General features: G+C 45.5%; 1 protein-coding gene across 1 annotated transcript in view; it reads right to left on the bottom strand.

The window, feature by feature from the left end:
• Window positions 1-25431, bottom strand: part of LOC137430349 (receptor tyrosine-protein kinase erbB-4-like) — a 724268-nt gene that overhangs the window by 115761 nt on the left and 583076 nt on the right. Inside the window, exon 17 of the mRNA XM_068121152.2 lies at window positions 10426-10564. Coding sequence (XP_067977253.2) covers window positions 10426-10564 — 139 coding nt within the window. The remainder of the gene's footprint in view (window positions 1-10425; window positions 10565-25431) is intronic.

The raw sequence follows: 25431 nt of genomic DNA, 5'->3' as shown, positions 1-25431 counted from the left end.
CTTCAATCAATATCTAGCATTTGAAAATTGTAATTTATATAACTGTAAACTGTGAAATAAACGTGACAATAACGTCCATAATGGGAAAAAATAAAAAGCATCTGTAAATTAAAATTTACATAAAAACCCAAAACACATCTGTAAAAAATCAAAACAAACCTCAATCGATATCTGGCATTTGAAAATTGTAATTTATATATCTGTCAACGATGAAATAAAAATTTCAATATCAAATGTACGTAAAAAGCGTAAACGCGTCAGTAAAATTAATAAATAAACAAGAAATATATCGTCCATAGCACAATACTACAGAACTCCTTGAAATAAGTTGTTGGCCTATGATGACCTCAAAAATAACTGGTGGTTGAATTCAGTGACCTGGTATGCAAATCCTCTTAAAATTTCAAGTCAAACAGATGAAAATATGAGGATTTTATAAATTTGGCCTATGTTGACCGTTTGGCATATGTTGACCTCAAAAATACTTGGTGGTTGAATTTAGTGACCAGATATGCAAATCCTCTTCAAATTTCAAGTAAATCAAATGAAAATTGAGGATTTTAGAAATCTGGCCGATGTTGGTTGACCTTTTGGCCAATGTCGACCTCAAAAATATTTGGTGGTTAAGTTCAGTGTCCATATATGCAAGTCCTCATAAAATTTCAAGTCAATCGGATGAAAATTGAGGATTTTAGAAATTTGACAAAGATGGTGACCTTTGGCCTATGTTAACATATTGACCTTTTGATCCACAAAACAATAGGCTTCTTGGTTATGACCAACTCTACCATTTGGTGAAGTTTCGTGAAGATCGGTTGGAAATTGTGACCTGTAGGTGACTGACATACAGATAAACAGACAGATAGACAAACACAAAATAATGCCAAGACCAACCAATATACTTGAAAAATCTTTGATTTTCGCAAGTAATAAAACCGAAGTTGATATCTAGCAGCGGGTCAGTGATGCTTACCTATAATATATAAAGCTTTCCTTCCCTATAAAGCTTCTATTTATTATGTAACTATGTACGAAGCACGTTTTTTTTTATAGCTTACACAATGTGGAAGCATACCTCACTAGTATATACACTACATGCCAAAAGTATGCAGACACACCTTCTAATTAGTGGATTCTGCTGTTTCAGCCAAATCCATTGCTGACAGGTATATATAATCAAGCACACAGCCATGTAATCTCCATAGACAAACATTGGCAGTAGAATGGGCCATACTGAAGAGCTCAGTGACTTTAAACGTGGCACCGTCATAGGATGCCACCTTTCCATCAAGTCAGTTAATCAAATTTCTGCCCTGCTAGAGCTGCCCCATTCAACTGTAAGTGCTGTTGTTGTGAAGTGGAAACGTCTAGGAGCAACAACAGCTCAGCCGCGAAGTGGTAGGCTACACAAGCTCACAGAACAGGGCCGTCAAGTGCTGAAGCGCATAGGGCATAAAAATTGTCTGTCCTCGGTGGCAACACTCACGACCGAGTTCCAAACTGCCTCTGGAAGCAACATCAGCACAACTGTTTCGTCGGGAGCTTCATGAAATAGATTTCCATGACCAAGCAGCCGCAAACAAGCCTAAGATCACCATGCGCAATGCCAAGCGTCGGCTGGAGTGGTGTAAAGCTTGCTGCCATTGGACTCTGGAGCAGTGGAAACGCGTTCTCTGGAGTGATGAATCACGCTTCACCATCTGGCAGTCCGACAGACGAATCTGGGTTTGGCAGATGCCAGGAGAACGCTACCTGTCCAAATGCATAGTGCCAACTGTAAAGTTTGGTGGAGGAGGAATAATGGTCTGGGGCTGTTTTTCATGGTTCGGGCCTAGGCCCCTTAGTTTCAGTGAAGGGAAATCATAACGCCACAGCATACAATGACATTGCTTCAAAAAGGGGACCAAGGTGCCCGAAAAAGGCCAACCCCCGCTCTGTGGAGAAAATGGCCTCTAAAGGTGGTTCATACAATGACATTCTAGAATCTAGATGATTGGGTGCTTACAACTTTGTGGCAACAGTTTGGGGAAGGCCCTTTCCTGTTTCAGCATGGCAATGCTCCCGTGTACAAAGCGAAGTCCATATAGAAATGGTTTGTCGAGATCGGTGGGGAAGAACTTGACTGGCTTGCACAGAGCTCTGACCTCAATCCCATCTAACAACTTTGGGATGAATTGGTACGCCGACTGCGAGTCAGGCCTAATCGCCCAACATCAGTGCCCGACCTCACCAATGCTCTTGTGGCTGAATGGAAGCAAACCCCCGCAGAAATGCTCCAACATCTCGTGCAAAGCCTTCCCAGAAGAGTGGAGGCTGTTATAGCAGCAAGGGGGGGGGGGGGGGGGGAGGGACAAACTCCATATTAATGCCCATGATTTTGGAATGAGATGTTCGACGAGCACATACAGGTGTGGTGTTCGGTTGTCACATACTTTTGGCCATGTAGTGTATGTCAAACCTTTATCGGAGTAAAAACAGTAAGGGTAAATGCCTAAAACGTCAACTTCCTCTTGCTTCACATGGTGGTTGGCAAACCTCAACCAATTCTCCCTGTCCGCTGATGGAGATCGAGACTAGCCTTCACAAGCAAGACTAGCTTTTCATTTCTATTTTATTAACAAATATATATATATACTGTATATATATACTGTATATATATATATATATCTATATATATATACTGTATATATATACTGTATATATATATATATATATATATATATATATATATATATATATATATATATATACTGTATACACACATATATATATATATATATATATATATATATATATATATATATATATATATATATATATATATATATATATATATTGAGAGGAGCCACTATCCACATTAAGGTCAATATGGGGTTATTTTGGAATCAAATGAGGTCAAAATATTTCTAAAGCTAAATAAAATAACGTTTAGCAGGCTTTTAAATAAAATTAAGAGTTGATAGTAGTTTGCTCATTATTATCCTCGCCAGAGGAGAGGGTATTGCATTTGAGTCGGTTTGTTTGTTACTTGGCAAAAAAAAAATTTTTTGGACAAGTATGTTGATCACTCTGGTTTGTGTGTTTGTGTGTGTGTGCATTTCTTTGTCTGTCCGATCACTTATATTTGCCTATCAATCTTCAGGAAACTTCACCAAATGTTAGAGTTTGTGGTCTGACAATATCCTATGTATTTTTGAGGTCAAAAGGTCAACATAGGCCAAAGGTCAACCACTTTTTCAAATTTCTAAAATCCTCAATTTTCATCTGATTGACTTGAAATGTGAATAGGATTTTCATATCAGCTAACTGAATTCAATCACCAACTATTTTTGAGGTCAACATAGGCCAGATTTCTAAAATCCTCAATTTTCATCTGATTGACTTGAAATCTGAATAGGATTTTCATATCACCTTACTGAAACCAACCACCAACTATTTTTGAGGTCAACATAGGCCAAAAGGTCAACATAGGCCAGATTTCTAAAATCCTCAATTTTCATCTGATTGACTTGAAATTTAAATAGGATTTTCATATCAGGTCACATAATTCAACTATCAATTATTTGTGAGGTCAAAAGGATGCTCTACTGAGTGCCATTCTACTTTGTTCTCTTTTGCCAAGTGACGCTCTATGAGTGATTTTTCATCTGTCTGTCTGTCTGTCTGTTTTTCCGCATAGAATAAATAGAATTTTTCTGTGCAACCGTTGGTCCGATTGACAGGAAATTTTCACCATAGGTGCAACTTCACCTGTATAATTTTTTCATAATTATGACGTCATAGGTCACGTGGCATGGGTGCCATCTTGGAAAAACCGAAAAATTTTGCACCTCTATATCTCCGAAAGTGCTGAATAGAAACAAATGAGACATGTCTCATTTGTAAAGAACTCTCCACGGGGAATAAAATATGTTAATGATGACGTCATAGGTGCCTCCATTATGACATTATAATTTGAAAAGTACAAAACTTCATCCGATCAAGATGAAATTTCTTGAGCGTCATCTAGGGATAAATTGGTGGGAAAAAAAAAGATGACATCATCGGTCACATGGTTCGGCCGCTATCTTGAAAAAACCGAAAAAATTTGCACCTCTATATCTCCGAAAGCGCTGCACAGAACAAATTAAGACATGGCTCATTGTGAAGAACTCTCCATGTGGAATAACATATGTTAATGATGATGTCATAGTTGCCTCTATTATGACGTCATAATTTGACTTGTACAAAACTTCATCCAATGAAGATGAAATTTCTTGAGCATCATCTTGGGATAAATTGGTGGTGGGAAAATAGATGACGTCATCGGTCACGTGGTTCGGCCGCCATATTTGTTTTAACACAAAAGCCTTAAAACCCACTGAAAACACGTCCTGGCGAGGGTCTGCAATCTCTGCTCTTTCTAATTTTCTTTGATATACCATTTTCATCTTCAAAAATTATTTACATGAAATTTGAAAGTGACAGCAGCAAACACCATTCATGTATAAATGTTATGTTTGTTGTTGGTGTATTTATTTGTATTTTGAGGAATGGCGTATTTGTAAATCTAAAAATTTGAGAACTTTTGTACTGTCTGAGATCGAAGTATAGTAATTTATGGTATATTTAATTTTCCTTTTTTTCATCTCCATGCTGCTGTAATAAATGAACAATTCTTATTCTTTCGTACATTTTAATACATAGTCTAGGCTCATAGAAGAGCTACGACACAGAACAAATGAAGACAACATAACAAAGGGAACAGCAGGAGTCAGGGAAAACTCCAATAGCAGGGCGAAGGGAGAAGGTAGATGGAGACTTACAAATAAGGGATGCAGATAATGATGAAGGTCAGGGGAGAATCAATGGGTGGACAAGATGGATACATGTACAAAATGTTTGGAGGAGTGGGGGTGGTTTAACGGGTGTAGAAAAGGTCATGGCTTTGGATGGGGGGGATGACCGAAGATGGTGGTGCACAGCTGTCTTCAAGACCTGGAATCTGCTAATTCTGACCAAAATTGGACCGAAGAGAGTGTGGAAGGTGGTTCCACAGGCGGGAAAAGAGTGGAATAAAAGAGTGGAGGTAAGCTGTGGTTCTGGATATAGGCAGTTTCACTAGGAGGGGGTTACTGGTGGACTATGTACATCCTGCACATACCTATCGGAGGGGTGGGGATAGGGGACAAAGCACGAAGAGGCAAGAGGGTACAAGACCAGAAATTAGGTGGAGGAAGACAGAGAGACCACCAACGTGTCGCAATGCTGATGTGATAGGCCCATAGACTCGGCTTCAATGTGAGAGATTCCAATAATCTTGAACGCCTTGGTTTTCACTGTGTCAAGTCGAGCAAGATTTGAGGCAGGGGAGACAGTCCAGAGGGGAGAGCAGTACTCCATCAAGCTGTGGATGAAAGTCTTGCAGTTGGATAGGAGCTCAGGTGTGTCGAGGAAGGATTTTGCATGATGAAGGAGGGCATCGGCATCTGCTTTGGTGGCCAACTTTGAAATGTGGCTTGCCAAAAGAGATCATTGAGCCATTGATATTCCTCAAGAGGATTTTTAAGCAAATAGATGGTTTTGCTTCTTGTGTGAGATTTGTCAGGAGGGAGAGATAGAGAGTGTGAGATTTGTTAGGATTAGTGAGTGTGAGCAAATAGATAAAGGAGATTTTTCAGAGAATCGGAGATCATTTTAGCAAGATCAGGAATAGGACTGGGCCCAGAACATTGCATTGGGGCACTCTAGCCTTGACAGGGAGAGGAGATTAAGGATTCCATTGAGTGTCACTCCTTGACTACAAGAGTAGAGGAAGTCATTAAGCCATGTGTGGAGTTGGCATTGGATGCCAAAGGCAGAGTGGTTGGAGAGTAAGCAAGGATGCCAGACTATCAAAAAGGACAAGATTTGGCCAGAGAGATGGACCTGATGTCATATCTGACATTGAGGGCCTTCATCCATTTCTGGGTGAGTAGAAGCAGCATGTCCAAGGTGGAGTGACCTGGTCTGAAACCAAATTGGTGATCTGAGATGGAGTTTGTTGGAGAAAAGGAAGGATTTAATATCAACTGCGATGATGAAATCCATGACCTTGGTGATGTAGATGGAGTCGTCGCAGATATGTTCAATTAAGGAGAGTCAGTGAGATCAGTGATGAAGATGAGGAATAGGATGGGGGCCTACAACACTGCCTTGGGGTACCAAAGCACATAACTGCAGATTGCATCATTTGCTAAAAGGTGGAGGTCAGGGGGCATAACTGTGCTGCTAATGCAGTGTCCCCTGTAGGTTAGATCCAGAATTTGTAATTTGGTCAGAGTACCGGCAATAACTCCCCATCTCTTCGCAAAGGAGACCATGGGACTTTTGACGTCCAACAACTAATGCCGGCATTTGAGAGGTCCCATTTAACTTCCATTCAAGGGAGGGCACACACATGGACCCCTTGCCCTCTCTGCTAAACACCAAACACCAAGTTTATACTGGATCAAGATTCGAACTAGACAGCTCAGATTTGAGTGTGCATACATCTAAATTCTAGCCTATCCTGGCATTCAACAATTAACAATTAACCCTGGTTGTGAGAGCAGATGCTGTTTTGAATCAAAAGAGGGATCTCCACTAACAATCTCATTCGTCGCTTTGTGTTTTTGCCAAACAACGATGCAGAATAACTTCAGATCTTCAACACATCTCCCACAGATCAAGGCAGGAAACAAGTGGCAGATGCTATAAATGCGAGAAGGAAATTCAGGGAATCGGAAAAGGCTTGTTATGGAAAAACGCCTGAGTTGTTGCTCTAAATTTGTTGCAGAAAGTTACATAGAGCGATTTGAGAGTGGGATGGGGGTGGAGGGGGGGGGGGGGGACCTAGGGGACGATGGGGGTGGTCGAGGGGGAGAACAAATGACAATGTAATATGGAACATGAATTAGCTAATGGATCAGTGATATCACAGCCATGACTTCATAATCACAGAGCCGTATGAATTAGACACGGTGCATGTTTTGCCAACAAGCTGAATGTAAGAATATGTGCAATGCTGCAGCAGTTGAGTTGTCTGAAAAGATCATTTCCTTTGTAAAACATGACTTCAGAATGTGAATTCAACTTCCTGTATGTTAGACCTGATTGCAACTGAAGGAAAATAACACCTTGAGCATTTGGTTTCACCTGAAATACTCCAAAGCGGGTACACATTTTGAGGGAGATGAAGCAGAGATACATGTTGAGACAATATTTGCTATGGTATGCAGAAAGCTTCAACTTTTGGCTGTTTAAGACATGGTGCTATAAGGAGGAAGTGTCAGCAAATATTCAGAAAAGATGGAGTCAACCCACGAGATAGATTTCAAACCGATAAAGCATTAAATGATGCAGGAAAACAATTTCGATCAAAAGCTAACTTCGGAAGACCTGTGGATCAAAAGTCGTCACTTCGGTAGTACCTGAGTGACAAATCACATTTCGTCATATCCAAGAACATTGACAAAAACATCATAACTGCTGAGTGAAAAGATGGGGCCAGTGGTCACGAAGTTGCTTGTGTTGTCTTCTCCGTATATCCAATTCATACGGAAACTCACGACGTGTGGATGGAAATCAAAGCGCAAGTCGGGTGGGTGGAAATGCGGCCTCGCTCAGCAAAAAACAAACAAAAAAAAACTGCTGCAATCCCAAGAGGATGTTTGCTTGAGAAAAGCAGAGCTGGATTTTAATAATTGCAGAACAATGTTTTTTTAACCAGAATAGAGTATGCACATTTACATGCACCATACTTCATGATGGGCACTTCCAGAAGGTTCTCTTTTACAACTATAGATGCAAATTGCCTGGTCTGGATCCATTCATCAAATCTATATTATAAAAGGAGCCGTGTCTGTCTGTCTGATTGTCTGTTTGTCATGTTATAACTTGAGATGGATTAACGAAAATTTTTTTTTTTTTTTTTTTTTATGGGTACATGGACAGGCGTATCAAAACTGCAAATGCCAACATGTGATGTTGGTTATCCCTGCACGCAGAGAAGGATCTCCCAGGAATCCTTTTTTTTTTTGTTCCCCCATGGATTAGCCATCGCAGCAAAGATTGGTATTTCCGTCAGCGAAGCGACGGGTCTAATATTCCCGGACATCTTAAAGCGACTGGATTTTGTTAAAGTGCCAGAATGTGTGGTGGATGTTTTTCTGCATGGTAAAATAGTGGTATCATAATATGGTAAAATGGTTTTGCAAATAGAGTGCTAAAACTCAACATACTGGCAGTGGGGCAAATATATGCACAGTGGGACACAGCAAGCAAAGGAATGAATGAACAGGAAAAGTGGAAAGTAAGGAGGGGAGGAAACAGCTATGTGCAAATAAAAGTGATGGATTTGGTTGGGTGAATGGGAGGAAAAGACTGAGTTGGGATGGAGGAAGACATGAAATGGTGGTGCACCAATAGCTTGAAGTCGCAAAGGCAAGAGCGTAATTGCACTGTTTCCAGAAGGCAGTTCCACAAACGGGAGACAAGAGGAACAAGAGAGTTGAGGCGTGCAGTACGATTTAATTGTGGGTGTTTAACCAAGAGAGGGTACTGGAAGAATATGTGCAACCTGTGAGCGCTGGGGAGAGTATAAGATCTGCGAAAGCAGAGGACCTAGACTAGAGCGAAGGCAGAAAAACCAAAGAGGCAACCGAACTGTTTTTAATGTGAGCACACAATACCTTACAATGTGGTATTTTTGTGGGAGATGCTCCAATTGTTGAGACCTTTAGATTCCACAGATTTCAAGAACGATAGATGTGATGCTGGGGTAACAGCCAAAAAGGAAGAACAGTACTCCATTGAGCTATATGGACAAAGGCCTTGGAGGCTGAGAAGTGATCATTTTTCAAGGAATGACTTGAAACAATGGAGGATTCCCCATCTGTAGCTGGCTTTAGAGGTCAGCTTTGTGATGTGATCTACTTAGGATAGGTCATGATGGTCGACTTAGGATAGGCGATGGAACCTCTTTAGTGGCTGGCCCTAAAAATAAGTATGTAGATTCATTTGCCATTTTATGGACTTCCAGGGTGAGACTGGGAGATTTTTCAGGATTGAAGGACATGTTCCATTTGCAGATCAGCATCTCATCATTTCCAGATCAATACAGTGTGACACAGCTGCTTTCTGCCTTAAATTGGACAATGTACTGCAGAACACAATGTGGAGCCATCTACAAAAAGGAAGAGATAATTTTTCAGTGCATAGAGGAGTTGGTTTATGTTTATAAAGAACAAAAATGCGTCTAAGACATTGCCTGAAGGTATTCTAGCCAGCACTGGGAGAGGAGAGCAGAAAGTTTCATTTTGTCTCTTTTCACACATTTGTGGAACTGCTTTCCAAGAGAATGTTCAATAATATTCTTCCCTCGAGGCTACGTTAAGCAAGCTGGATGCTGCCATCCCATGTCACAGCCATCCCAACCCACAATCATTTCTTCCCCCATTAGCATTACCTAATACAGTACATCCCTCTAACTTGCAAGTTACTGGCTTCTTCTCCTTCTCTTTCGCCCTCCCCTTTTCCTTTTCATTTACTCTTTCCTGTTGTCTGCAACTGTAGTCTCACTGCCTCCAATGTAATAAAGTTGTCTTTTTAACCTCTATTAACGCAATCTTCAATGAGCCTATATTTTGTGCACAAAAAAATAAAATAAAAACAATAACTATTTTGCCAGCTTCTAGACATTGCCTGATTTCATTTCCAAAAAGCCTTATTATCTCTTTTCCACGAATGCACCCATTTATAGTTCACCTGGACTTTAGTTCGGTGAGCTTATGCGATCGAGGAGTGTCTGTAGATAAGTCAGTGAGTGAGTGAGTCCATAAACACTTCAGTTCAGTAATTATCGCTTGAACCAAACACATGTGAATGAAACTTGGCCACAAGCCTCATATCTGATGCGTAACAAAGGATTATTGACCGCATCAAAATCTGCGCTCATTAAGGGTGTATACTGGGATTTTTTGACCCCCCCCCTCCCCGCCCCCCAAAGGTATTTGCTCTGTTCTCCGAATCTACGCACACAATTTCGATGAAACTTGTCCACTACCTTCATCATGAACAATGTGTATATCATGATATTTCAAAAATATGTGGATGACTCATGGCAAAATTTGGTGGAATAATTGGCTAAGTGACAAGAACAAGCCGATAAGATTTTGGTTGAGGTCTGAATCTAGATCCGGCCTATCAGTGGGATACAAAACATAAACTGTTCAGCCTGGTGGAGGTATGCTCTCCAATGAATGCCATTCTACTTTCTTCTGCTTTTATACAGCATGACCTTTGTGAGACCATTTCAGTTATTCCAAAGATTATTTAGATTTTAGCAAAGCTTTTTGTTGTTTGCAAAATATTTAGCTCGAGGATGTTTTAGTAACTTCGTATTCTGCAATTAATTGTGTAACATACCTCCTTCTCAATGAAGCGGCGCATGGCTCGTTTCCTGGCAATGTTCCTTCTCCTCAGAAGCACAATCGAGAGGAGCAAGGAAAGAATAATCGTGAGCAAACCCGTTGCTGCCATCACTGCAAGTGCTGGAGAGGGGTTTCTAGAAAAGTTGTAGGACAAGGCACTAATGAACAATAATATGAGCTCTGGTCTGTTAATGCACAGCACAGATTTTTTTTTTTTTTTTTTTTTTGTTTACAAGATCGAGGCTCGTGAAAGAGCGAACATTAATCACACAGAAAGACAAACAGACACACAAAACAAATAACATCGGGAGCGGTAGACAAGATGGGGGAAGGACACAAACACAACATTTGAGAGCAGGGACCGAGAGACATGGAGACATCGAGAGAACTGTGGGAGGGAGAGGGCTTTGGGGAGGAGGCATGGGAAGGGGGGGGGGGGGGGGGGTGGGAGAGGTATAAAACATATGGACACTGCCAAGACTTCCAGGAAAGAAGTTGGAATTTCAAACAAGGTGTAGTTCAGTGATCAGTGATATAGGACTCTAATCTCTTTTTGTTGGACTGAGCACTGAGACTTAGACTTGGATTAAAGAACTTGCGACTTCAACATTAAGATGAAGGAAATGGTCAATTCCAATGACATAGCGATTCCTAAAGTTGATGTCATGATATATTTCCACATACCATTAAATTATTTCTCATAATGAAACAGGCAAACTTTGCTCTGTAAAAGGGCACATCACTGTCTCAATTGAGTGATCTGTTTTTCCAAATGGTACTTCCGGCAAACCATTTACATGAAGAGAGACTGTAATTCTCTCATGTTAAACTGGCAAGGAGAGAGTGAGGGGTTAAAACGAGGGGCAATTGTGGCAGACTATTGCTCAGCAAACCAAAATTTCAAAAGTACGACTCCATCCATCAATTACCACAAAAAAAAAGAGGAGACTGCTATCATCAGGCAGAGTTTGCTTTTTCTTTTTTTGTATAAATTGGTAGAGAAATTTTGTGCACAATTTTTTCTAGGCTGACTCACCATTATAAATTATAATAGAAAGCATCTCAAAATGCAAAGTCTGTCTGTATCCACTTTATGATCAAACTAAAAGTGATGAAAACAATAGATAAAAATATATAAATTTCTTAACGTGTGTATTCTCCATATTCTCATTATAAATGTTTGTTGAACATCTGATGACAAAATATCACATGGTAAAAAGAGTTATGCCTGGACACGCCTGGACACGCCTGGACACACACACAAACACACACACACACACACACACACACACACACACACACACACACACACACACACACACACACACACACACACACACACACACACACACACACACACACACACACACACACACACACCTGTAAAGCCCTGCGTGGTGGATGGAATAGAAATGGTCAATTTCAACCACCCTAATTTAACATCAGACACAATACCTCTCCAGGTTTCTCTCTCAAGGGCAATAGCAATTTTTTTTTGATACATGTCTCAATTTACATTAACTTGGATAGAGGCACAAATAAAGGATTGTAGCGGTTACAAGAAGCATGACACAATTACCTTGCACCGGCCGATGACGCAACCGGCGAGCGGTCACTTGTCCGGACTCGCCCGGGCGTGTCCAGACTTGCCTTTCCCGGGCGAACACTTGGCTTACCTATTTGCATACCACGCCCCGCCTGAGGCGTGGCTTTTGTGTGTTGAGCTTCACTTATAAATTGCCGCCCGTTCGATGGGCTGATTCAGTGCTTTTGAGTTATTTCGAGTGAGCTGGAAATAAATAGCTCAGTGAAACTTCATTCCTGGCGTAGTTCATTTTGTCGGGTTTTATCGTGCGAGTCTAGCTCCCACAATTGGTGACCCTTTTTCAAGAACACGGCGATGGAGTCATCTGTAGCTTTGAAGCTCCCGGGCTTTTTGGAATCGCACGCGGCCGTCTGGTTCGCCCAAGCGGATTCTCAATTCGCCCTGCGGAACATTACGGAGGACACAACGCGCTACCACCATGTGGTCTCCTCGCTCAACGCCTCCACCGTGGCCCGGGTCCTCAGCTACCTACAGAACCCGCCGAACGCCGACAAATATGGCGCGCTCAAAGGCCTACTCCTCGGTGCGTTTGGACTCACGGAGACCGAATGCGCGCGACAACTACTCGACCTCCCGGAGCTGGGTGAGGCCCGCCCATCCGAGCGCATGGACCACATGCTGGCTCTACTCGGCGACCACAGCCAGGATTTCCACTTCCGCGAGCTGTTCCTCCGGCAGCTACCTGGGCAGGTTCGGTTAGCTTTGGCTAACTCGCCCATCACAGACCCTCGCGCCCTGGCCAAGGAGGCCGATAAATTTTTCTCGGCCAGGCGACATGTCGGAGCGGCCGCCTGGAACCCTAGGCCGACCGAGGCAACGCCCGCGCCACGACCGGCGCCACCACCGGCCGAGTCAGCGCCACTGGCGGCAGCGGCCGCCGCTCCGGCCCGTCGAACGAACCCGACGCGACCGCCGGAGCCTCAACCAGAGCGGACCATGTGCTATTACCATGCCAGGTTCGGGCAGAAGGCCAGAACATGCCGCCCACCGTGCACTTTCGGCAGGTCGGGAAACGACCAGGCCGGCGCTCGCTGCCTGCCATGAGCGTCGGTCATTCAGGCAGCCTTCTGTTTATCACGGACACAGCGTCCGGGCGGCGTTTTTTGTGCGACACCGGCGCTCAGCTGAGCGTGATACCCGCCTCGGTGCAGGACAAACAGGCCGCGCTTTGCGGCCCCGCCTTGGTCACCGCAAACGGCTCCTCCATCCGCACCTTCGGTTCACGCAGCGTCGCATTCTGCTTCGGGGGCCAGCACTTCAGGTGGGACCATCACGGCGAACGTGCCCATGGCCTTGCTGGGTGCAGATTTTCTTTGCGCGCATGGGCTTTTGGTCGATGTCAAACGGCATCAACTCATCAACGCGGAGACCTTCAGCTCGCTCGCTTGCTCATTGAGCGGCTCCACTCCGACCAAGCTAGCCTGCACGCCCCCGGCCATGGACGATTTCACCCGCTTACTCGCCAAGTTTCCCGCCCTCACGCAGCCGACGTTTTCGGCCGTCGCCATCAAGCACGGCGTTGAACATCACATCCCGACCACAGGTCCACCGGTCTACGACAGGGCTCGCGGCCTCGACCCGGCCAAACTCGCCGTGGCGAAGGCGGAATTCGACGCGCTGGAGCGATTGGGCATTGGGCGGCGCTCGAATAGCGCGTGGGCCTCGCCCCTGCACATTGTGCCCAAACCGGGTGGCGGATGGCGACCATGCGGTGATTACCGCCGCCTCAACGACGCCACCACCTCCGACCGGTACCCGATACCACACATACAGGACTTTTCCGCCCGTTTGGCGGGGCGGGTGATCTTTTCCAAGGTCGACCTCATTCGGGGCTACCACCAGGTACCCGTCCGGCCGGCCGACGTGCCGAAGACGGCGGTAATTACACCTTTTGGGCTCTTCGAGTTCCTTCGTATACCGTTCGGCCTTAGGAACGCGGCCCAGGCCTTCCAGCGGCTGATGCACAGCGTGCTGCGCGACCTCACCTTCCTTTTCGTCAACTTGGACGACATTTTCGTCGCCAGCACTTCCCGGGCGGAGCACCTCATCCACCTGCGCACGCTTTTTGAGCGCCTCGGCCAGCATGGCCTCATCATCAACCCGGTGAAATGCCAGTTTGGCGTAACGGCCATCGACTTCCTGGGGCAGCGCATCACGAAGCGTGGGGCCGTCCCGCTGCCTACCAAGGTGGAGGCAGTCACAAGTTTCCCGCGCCCCCGCTCCATCAAGGCCCTACAGGAATTTTTGGGGATGGTAAATTTCTACCACCGGTTCGTGCCTCGCGCCACCCAACTCATGCGCCCCCTGTACGAAGCCCTCCGGGGCAAGCCGGCCAAGCACGATGTCGCCTGGACCACAGAGATGGACGCGGCATTCACGGGCGCTAAGCTGGCCCTCGCCAACGTGACCATGCTGGCGCACCCGGCGCTCGACGCACCCATCGCCCTCACCACGGACGCTTCCGACTACGCGGTGGGCACCGTGCATTAACAGTGGGTGAACGGTGCTTGGCAACCGCTGGCCTTCTTCAGCCGGCAGCTTCACCCTAACAAGCGCAAGTATAGCGCTTTCGACCGCGAGCTCCTCGGCCTTTACCTGGCCGTTCGCCACTTCCGCCATCTTTTAGAGGGCCGCCCGTTCACAGCGTTTGTGGACCACAAACCCCTGGTCTTCGCCATGGCCAAGGTTACGGAGCCATGGTCGGCCCGCCAGCAGCGCCACCTCTCCGCCGTGTCCGAATTTACGACGGACATCCGGCACGTCGCGGGCAAGGACAACGCTGTGGCCTATTGCCTCTCCCGGTCCGGCGCGAACGCCGTCCACCTGGATGTGGACTTCGCCCGCACGGCGACCGACCAGACCGCCGACCCCACGGTGCAAGCCCTCCGGACAGCGGACACAGGCCTGCGGTTGGCCGACGTCCCCTTCGAGGACACAGGCACGGTTCTCCTGTGCGACGTTTCCCTGGGCCAACCTCGCCCCATCGTGCCCACCGGATGGCAGCGGCACAATTTTGACGCCCTCCACGGCCTTTCCCACCCGGGCCGGAAAGCATCACAGAAGCTCGTGGCAGCAAAGTTCGTCTGGCACAGGCTCCGTAAGGACGTCTGCGACTGGGCCAACGCCTGTGATGCCTGCCAGCGCGCGAAGGTCCACCGGCACACCCAGGCCCCGTTGGCACCATTCGACGTGCCGCGCGGCACTTCGACCACGTCAATGTGGACCTGGTGGGACCCCGTCCCTCCTCGCGGGGCTTCACCCACCTCCTCACGATGCTGGACAGGACCACCAGGTGGCCGGAGGCCATCCCGCTGGCATCAACAACATCCGCAGACGTGGCGCAGGCCTTCATTGGCACCTGGATTGCCCGTTTTGGCACGCCCTCGGACATCTCCTCCGACAGAGGCCCGCAATTCGCCTCCAGGCTTTGGGGCGTGGTCGCCCAGGCCTTGGGGGTCAAGCTACACCGCACCACGGCCTACCACCCCCAAGCCAACGGCTTGTGCGAGCGGTTCCACCACTCGATGACGGCCGCTCTCAGGGCCAGCCTCCAGGACGACGGTTGGGCCGACAGGCTCCCGTGGGTCCTATTGGGCCTCCGAACGGCCCCTAAAGAGGACCTCCAGGCTTCCACCGCCGAGCTGGTCTACGGCCAGCCACTGCGTGTGCCGGGCGAATTCATCCCTGACGCCACCGGCCCCTGGTCCGCGGCTCGCCAACGCTCGATCCTCCAGGAGGCCGCCAGGAGATTTGCCCCTGTGCCCACGTCCCACCACGGCTGCCCCCAACCCCACGTCCCCCCAGCACTTCGCACTGCGGAGTACGTTTTTATCCGGCACGACGCACACTGGGGACTGCTCCGACCGCCGTATGATGGACCTTTCCGGGTCCTGAAGAGGGACGACAAGTCGTTCATCATCGACATCGGCGGCAAGCCGGACCGCATCTCCGTGGACCGCCTCAAGCCGGCCCATTTGGACCTCGACCAACCTCCACGGTTGGCCCTTCCTCCACGACGGGGCCGTCCCCCGTCAACCAAGCCCCCTGCCCGACCATCCACCGCCACGCCACCTACCACCCCCACACGAATCGCCAGGGGTCGTTTCGGCCAGGTCATCAAGACCGCCCTCAAACTGACTCTCCCGGTGCATGTTAATTCTGGGGGGGCGCATGTAGCGGTTCCCGGAAGCATGACACAATTACCTTGCACTGGCCGATGATGCAACCGGCAAGCGGTCACTTGTCCGGACTCGCCCGGGCGTGTCCAGACTTGCCTTTCCCGGGCGAACACTTGGCTTACCTATTTGCATACCACGCCCCGCCTAAGAGGCGTGGCTTTTGTGTGTTGAGCTTTACTTATAAATTGCCGCCCGTTCGATGGGCTGATTCAGTGCTTTTGAGTTATTTCGAGTGAGCTGGAAATAAATAGCTCAGTGAAACTTCATTCCTGGCGTCGTTCATTTTGTCCGGTTTTATCGTGCGAGCCTAGCTCCCACAGGATGTTTGTTTATTCTAAGGATCAGTCTCAAGTTGTAATGTATCTTTTATTTTTCGATTACATTTTGTTAGATTCATTGTTAATGTATATAATAATCATTGTTGTTGCTTACGTTTTTATACTCGTTGTACATGTACACGGATTAAGGAAGAAAATGTGATGACACACTATCAAACTAGCTGCATGATTAGTTGAGTGGTCCTATCATCGATGGCTGAGGATATGAACCATGCAGCTCAATAACTGTCAGGTTTATTTGGTGAGCCTACTAGTCAGGGCCCTTAGGGATATTTTGGTTCAAATTCTTCCAAAAGCATCGAATTTGGCGCAGATGTTGCCCATGCCATACTCTTTCGATTTTTGACGGGCGCCAAGGGCAGTATGATCCGGGGACCATACCGGTCCATCCGCCATGTCACCTGACCTATGACGTCATAATTAGGATATGCATCCAATCACATGGCGTACTATAAGTGGTCAAAGTTCAAAATGAATCGATCGAAAAATGAAGGCAGGGATCCATTTTTAAGGTTTTCATAAAATCCAATATGGCCGCCAGGTCACATGACCTATGACGTCATATTTATGACATGTATACAATCATGTATACATGAACCCGGATCATGATCGCACAAAAATTAAACACAAGGATATGGCATACAGTTCATAAAACATCAAAATCCGTACCTTTGTAATTAGACTGATGAACTGCATATGCCTGAAAATTAAGAAATAGACATGTAAATATTTCCTATAATTGTCAAAAATAAGGTCAGAGTTCGATTACCCAACCCAGAAACATAAAATGGTGAACCTCGCATAAATCTTGACAAAAAACTCAAAAACCGACATGTTTGACTCAAAAATGACCTTTAAGATGACCTTCAGGGTTGACCTTGATGACGAATCATCAAAATAACATCATAATTGAATTCCTCGACCTCGAAAACCCCTGAAAAGTGGTATCATACATGATTCCAACCCTTTTGGTTATTTAACTGATTTTCCTCTAATCCGGGTGGCGGCCATTTCGTATTTCGCCAATATGGAGCCCCCCGGGGGGGGGGGGGGCGCCCATTTTGGGCCCGTCAAAAATCGAAAGAGTATGGCATGGGCAACATCTGGGCCAAATTTGGTGCTTTTGGAAGAATTTGAACCAAACGGCCCCAAAATATCCCTAAGGGCTCTGACTATACGGAAGTAAACGAAACCTTATCCTTAACAAGGACTGGGTAGTGTAATGGTTGGAGCATCGCTCTGTGTTTGGGAGGTTTGCAGGTTCGAACCCTGGTCGAGTACTTCATACCTGACTTTAAAATGGTATGTGCTGCCTCCTTGTTTGACGGTCAGTGTTTAAAAAGAATAGAGCATGGACAAGCAACCATATGTTGGTAATAATAGCACAGGCTTTGATGAGCGTAATGGCCTCCTCCTGTGTCAAAGTTCCTTGCAAGGGAACCCATAAATTATGAGTCGATAGCAATTAGCCATCAGGATGGTAACTGGGAGACAAACAGTTACCTGTCAAGCTCCTTCCGAAAGAAAGAGGTCGTTGGAGTGTCATTTACAAATGACTGGACTCAGAAAAATACTAAACGCCATTGCTACATAAAAAAATTAACGTACTGTACAAGTGAAGTACAGTAAAAACAATATGGGAGTAATGAAAATGAAATAAAACTAATTATGACAACAAAAAAAAATAAACATGGCAATAATATCCCCACAAAAAACATAAAAATAAACACTACAATGATAACTACAAGGTGTTCTTTCCAGCAGACCAACAAATGCAGAAAAAAAAAATTCATACTGATCGTTGTACCTGTCGAATTATGACATCATTATTAAGGTACCGATGACATCATCAAGCATATCCTATTCCCCATGTGGAGTTCTTTACAATGAGCCATGTTTCTATTTTTTCCATGGAGCGGTTTCAGAGGTATAGATGTGCAATGTTTTTCAATATTTCAAAGATGGCGCTTGTACCATGTGACCTATGACGGCATAATTATCATTAAAAAATCTACCGGAGGAGCCGCTCATATGGTGAAAATTTCGTATCCATCAGACAAACAGGGGCAGAGGAAAAAAAAAATTCATACGGAGCAGATGAAGTGTTGTACTTGTCGAATTATGATGTCATAATGAAGGCACCTATGACATCATCATCAACATATCTTATTCCGCATGCGGAATACTTGACAATGAGCCTTGTTTCAGCTTTTTCCATTGAGCGGTGAGGGAAATATAGAGGTGTAACGTTTTTCCAAGATGGCATCCGCACCACGTGACGTGTGACATCATAATTATGAATAAAAAATTCTGCAGGCGGAGGCGCTCATATGGTAAAATTCCATGTCAATGGAATCAACGGTTGCAAATAAAGTGAATTTTAAAAATGCAGACACGCCACACGTACGCACCCGAATGCCTAACCTTGATTTTCGCTTCATCTTTCCAATTCCGGTTTTGCCGGCGAGGTTGTGTTTTCCACGCTCTCCACGCCATCAAAGTTGAGTATTTGTTCCCGTTTGTATTTTTGTCAAAACTGTATTTATATTTTATGGTGTGTGTGCCCACTGTGTGTTTCTGGGAAGATCTCGGTGTGGATCGTGCATGCCTGCATATAATCGTCGGTTATTTCCCTGCCGCGTTTTTCAGGCCTAGTCCCTCGAGGCTTTGTTGTCTCCTCTCGGCGGTCGTTTGTGGTCCATTTACTTTCGTTCTCTCACTGTTTTTCCAGTCTTTCTTTTCACAAAAAAAAAGAGCGCAGGGTAACAACAACAAAAACAAATGTGTGTGTGTGTGTGTGTATATATATATATATATATATATATATATATATATATATATATATATATATATATATATGCAAAGATTTGCGGTTGGGAGTATATACAAATGACTCCATGGTAAGATCTCCAACCTTTAATTGAACAAACAATGACTCAACGTTTCGATTAACAACATGTGAAGCCACACGCCTCCGTTAATCTCCCTCAAGAGTGATAAAATCATCTCAACATCCCCTTACATGCACAGTGGGCGGGGTATATGCAAAGTGGGGTGGGCAATGCTGGACAGCCAATGAAACCGTATCACACTGCTCTCGTGAACGGAGACGTTACCGACCAAATTCAAAAATCAACCGCATATTAACAGCTCAAAATAATCCTGTAAGCAATGCTGTATTATAACGCAAGTGTTGAGAAAATCCGGAACAATCATTACATTTAATCAAAAGTTAAACTTGCAAACAATTAAATTGTAAATTAAATGAAAACTGTAAATATATTAAAGCCAAAAATTTTTTTTTTAAGACAAAATAAAATTGTCACATTATCAAGATCATCACATGTGGCCCTATGCGGTAAAGGTGAATGCGGGAAGGAGGTTGGTTTTCGGGGGGATAAAATGGGGGGGGGGAGCCAGAGGGGGTTGGAAGTGGAGGGGGGGGGGTGTGGGAGAGGGGTGGTTTGGAGGGATTGGAGGTGGGAGGGGGCAATTTGTCCGAATAAAAACCTTGTGTGATATATTATGTGGACTCGTTGTTCAAAGTACGGAATGCCTGCTTCGTTTACACAAGAGTGGGTCAAAAGCTACCGGTAAGTCAACGACCTCTTGTGTGATCGAGGTAACAGTTTCTTCTGTGTGCCAAGCCTCCAAAACACGTCTTCTGTTTCTGTTGGGTGTGGAGCCCAAAATATCAACCCTGTCCCATAAAGGTGTGTGGCCTTCCTTAAGGCCGTGTTTGGCAATAGCAGATCTGCTAGGATAATTACATTCAAATGCTTTTTGGTGTTCAGTAATACGTTGACCTAAGGTCCTCCCGGTTTCACCCACATACTCAGCTCCACAACCACAGGGCACCACGTATACCACCCCTGACCTATCCTTCCTCGGAAGCTTGTCCTTGACCCTCATAAGGGCTTGGCGAAGGGTGAAAACCGGTGTGAAACTCACCCTCACTCCTGCCGATTTCAAAATTCTGCCGACCCTCTGTGAAACCCCCGGTACAAAAGGGAGAACACACCAACCCTTTGGTTGTTCTCGCGGTCTCAGCCTGTTGTGTGGGGAAGCCCTTATCGTTTTCCTGTTGGGTAGCAAGCTGTCAGGATAACCATTTGCCCTTAACACATTTTGAAGATGGTCCACCTCACTCATCTTGTCTTCAAAGGTAGATGGTAAATCACGTGCTCTTTTTGAGAGGGTGTGCACCACCGATCTTTTGTGTTCCATTGGATGGCAAGACTTGAAATCAAGGTAGCGATCAGTGTGTGTAGGTTTTCTGTACACCGTTACCTTTAAGGCTCCTTTGGGATCCCTTGCTACGAGTGTATCCAGGAAGGGAAGGGCTCCATTTTTCTCCTCTTCAATGGTGAAATTAATGGAGGAAAAAGTTTTATTTATGGTCTCATGGATGATGCCCACCTCATCAGAATGACAGATGACAAATGTGTCATCCACGTACCGGAACCAAACCCGTGGTTGTACTAACAGGGCTGGAATGGTGCGTTCCTCCAAATCCTCCATCACCATGTTGGCAATCACAGCCGATACCGGGGAACCTATAGCGGTGCCATAAACCTGCTTGTAATATACCTCATTAAATACAAAGTAGGTGGAAGAGAGGCAGGTAGAAAGCATGTCACAGACGTCCATCGGGCTTAAAGCTCCCGCAGTCTCTTTCCATCGATCATCTTCCATCAAACGCCGGTCTGCCACCTCAATCGCCAGGGCTATGGGCACGTTGGTAAATAAAGACACAACATCAAACGAAACCATGGTCTCGTGTGCCTCGATGGTGAGCTGCTTCACTCTTTCAGCAAATGCTGTGCTATTGTGTACGGTTCGCTCTGTCGTCCCACCAAATGCTTCAAAATGTTTGCCAAAAACTTGGATAGCGCATATGATGGACCATTAATACAGGAAAGGATTAACCGGAGCGGAAATCCCTCTTTGTGCACTTTCGGTAGCCCGTATGCCCTGGGAGCCACGCCCTTACTGCTGTACAGACGTTTGTATGCCGCAGCTGATAATCTCCCAGTCGCTTTTAATCTGGAAAGCATTGAGTTTAACCTTCGTTCCTCCTTCTTCGTTGGATCTGCGGTTAACCGTTCATAAGTACTTTGGTCCGCCAACATATCCTGCATTTTGTTCGTGTATACAAGACGATCCATGAGCACCGTTGCCCGTCCTTTGTCCGCTGGTAAGAACACCACGTCATCCATGTTGCGTAACTCTCGTAAAGCTTGTTGTTCTTTCGGGCCCAAATTGAAATTGTTGCGTGAAAATTGCGGAGGGCGAAGTAAAACAGCAGCCACACGTGATCTGATTTCGTTCTTGGTGGTGTTATCAAGATTCATCATCGCAGATTCCACCCGTGATACAATGGTGTCTTTTGGAACAAATCGGGGAGTGATGGCAAAATTAAGGCCCTTCTGCAACAAGCTGGTTTGTGCCTCCGAGAGCTGTGTACTCGACCTGTTAACCACCCACCGGTTCCGAAGAATGTTCACGTCAACGATGGGAGTCATGCGATGTGTGGTTTCATCAACCAATGCTGTGAACTTTCGTTGATGTCGTTTCCCCACCGATGTCCGAGTGTGCTCCGCGAAAGTGTGAGCTCTCCGTTGTATTCGGTCCCATAACTCGACAGGTAGTCTTGGCGCAATAGTACGAGCCAACCGTTGTACCTGGTCATACCGTTTAGCGAGGCGATGGTGGCAGTTTGAAATGCGCAAACGAATATATATATATATATATAAATAAATGTATATACATTGTGTATTAAAAAAAAGGTAACCGAATTCAAGGGGTTAATATGCAAAGGTTATTTATTTTGACAATTTACATGTGGTTTACTAATTAAGAGGAGATCCTCAGCTTTCCATTGATACCTTCCAGGCTGTCACACATGACCGAGTACATGTTCATTGAAAATGACAAGTTCAAACGCATTTTTACAAGTTTGGCTAATCGATGCAGGTCAGGATAATTGGTGCAAAATAAATGTCAGATGTGAACTTTTCTCAGGAATGATTGGCCTTTATGCACCCACACCTTCAACATGTCCACCTCCCCTTTCAACACAAAGCTCACAGCGGCGGAGCATGCACTGAACGTCTCACCATAGCTGGGTCAATGCGCAAAGCATCCACTTCATGTCGAATACGGCCCTGCAATTCGTCAAGATCACGGGGAGGAGTTACAAACACCTTGTTCTTTAAATGTCCCCAAAGGAAATAATCACATGGTGTGAGGTCAGGTGATCTTGGCGGCCATTCCACTGCATGGTTGAGGGTGATGACTCGATCTCCAAAGAGTTCCCTCGGTCGATCTCAGACAGCGATACGACGATGTGCTGGGGTGCCGTCTTGGGCCCAACAAAGATATCCGAAGACACCACAAACCTGTCGCTCAAAGTTCTCCTCCAGCTGCGGTAAAACTTCATCATTGATCATCTGCAGATACCTGTTACCATTGACATTCCTTTGAAAGAAAAATGGTCCGATCACCTGACCACTTCCACAAAGTCCCAACCAAACAGTCCACTTTTGTCGATTCATGTCAAAATTAAATTCTGGGGGTTGTCCTGTCGGTGCATATTCAAGAACATTATGGGTATTGACCTTGCCGTCCATGGCGAAAGCAGCTTCGTCGCCGATAACGAGATACCGCAGCTAATTGACATCTGCTTCGCAACGTGCTATCAACCATCCGGCAAGCACCAGCCTCCTGGCAAAATCCCCTGGCATAAGTTGATACTGGATGTGAATCCGATATGGATGTTGGTGGAGGTCCAGTCTTGTGATTCGGTTGAATGGTGCTGAAGGCAATCCTGTCCTATTTTGTCTTGCGCTGGTATCCCTAGGATGCTCCAAAACTTGCTGCCTTACTGCTGCAATGTTCATTTCCAATTGCCCAGTGTGCCTCCTATCAGAATTCCCCTTGTAGCGGTTGAGGCTAGTGCCATGCGCTTGGTATTTTTTTTTTTTTGGTATACAAGATCGAGGCTCGTGAAAGAGCTAACATTAATCACACAAAAAGTCAAACCGACACACAAAAAACAAGGGGAGCGGCAGACAAGATGGGAAGAGAGGTGGAAGGACACAAACACAATATTTGAGAGCAGGGACATAGAGAGGACTTGGGGGGAGGTGGGAGAGGTATAAAACATATGAACACTGCAAGGACTCTGGGGTGAATTACCGGGGGTAGAAAAGATCAAGGTTTTGGATGGGGGAAGATAAGAGATGGTGGTGAACAGCTGTTTTAAAGACCTGGAGGGAGGATTGGGATTGAAGGGAGTGGGGGAGTTTGTTCCAGAGGCGGGAGAAAAGGGGAATGAAAGAGTGAAGGTGAGCAGAGAGCCTACACCACATTACTTTCTAACATTCGCCCAGATGGTTTTGGCTGCTGGAGGCTCCCGTTCTGGGAAACGTTCCCTGAACGCATCACGGGTTCGCTGCAAACTTCCAGTTTGGTGAAAGGTTGTAACCACGAAGGTCCGCTGTTCAGTCGTAAGTTGAACCATCTTTTCAATGACTTAGACTGTCTCTAAACCCATACACTGTAGGCCCATCTTAAATACCCATCTTAAACAAAGGATGAGGCCAACCGACGATTACCAGACCAGCTTAACAATTTTACATAATCAACTTGGCAGTCGACAAGTAATGCGGCCATTTCAAACTGTTTATGCGAAATTTGCATTTATGTTTATTTAAATTATACAATGGACTACAAAATGTAAATGTTTCATGATATTTGTTATATTATATCACCTTTATCTACAATATTGTTGAAATGAAGATCAAATAGCTGTATGTTGAAATATGTTGAAAAAGTCACAACTTTACATGGGGTGTACTTACGTTTTCACGTGACTGTGTGTGTGTGTGTGTGTGTGTGTGTGTGTGTGTGTGTGTGTGTGTGTGTGTATATATATATGTGTGTGTGTATATATATATTTTGTTTAACAAATTAATAACACACAAATTAATAACAAATTAATTGATCCTTGAAAGTGATGTAAACTGATATCGAACTCAATTCATGGACAGTGCTGTGTTAAACTTCTGTACGTTTTCCAGAAGTATCTCTTTATTTTGCGCATTAGCCAAATATTTTTTTAACAAAAACAAAAGTTAAATTACGAATGGGATTATGGACAGTAAAATTACAGTTCAGAACTTCGTGTAACCCCCACGAGCATTCAGGAGACCACGTACACGTTGAGGCATGCTGTTCACGAGATTTGCCAAGGTTTGGACAGGAATCGCTTGCCATGCAGTGACAATAGCCTGCTGCAATTCACGCACAGAGGTCGGCTGCTGGTCCAAGTGGTCGATTTGACGCGTTAATTCTGCCCACAAGTTCTCTATCGGATTCATATCCGGGGACATGGCAGGCCACTCCATATGCTCCACACCATGGTCAGCAAGAAAGTTTTGGATCATGCGAGCACGATGAGGCCGTGCAATTGTCATCTTGGAAGCCAAAGTTTCCTCGAAAGGCTGCACGAGAAAATGGAAGCAATGTTTCTTCCAGAATGGCCCTGTACTTGAACTGGTTCAGGTTTCTATTCAGAACAACCAAGTCAGTTTTGCCCCCTGCATGAAAAGCAGCCCAAACGGTCACCCCACCACCTCCAGCCTGGACACTTGGCACTATACAATCTTTGTTGTAGGCTTCATGCACTTGGTCTGCGCACTCGGACGCGGCCATCTTGACGATAGACCAGAAATCTAGACTCGTCACTGAAGATCACGTGATTCCAGTGTCCTGGCTGCCATTGACGGTGCTCTCTGGCCCACTGCAATCGGCGCTGGCGGTGTTGTCTGGTCAGGCGTGGCTTTCTCAGGGGACGCCTGGCACGATAGCCTGCT

The sequence above is a fragment of the Myxine glutinosa genome, chromosome 6 (genome assembly GCF_964187855.1).
Source record: "Myxine glutinosa chromosome 6, kmMyxGlut1.1, whole genome shotgun sequence".
In the NCBI taxonomy this organism is placed as follows: Eukaryota; Metazoa; Chordata; class Myxini; order Myxiniformes; family Myxinidae; genus Myxine; species Myxine glutinosa.
Note: the sequence above shows the minus strand (reverse complement) of the source record. Positions and strands in the feature narration are given on the sequence as shown.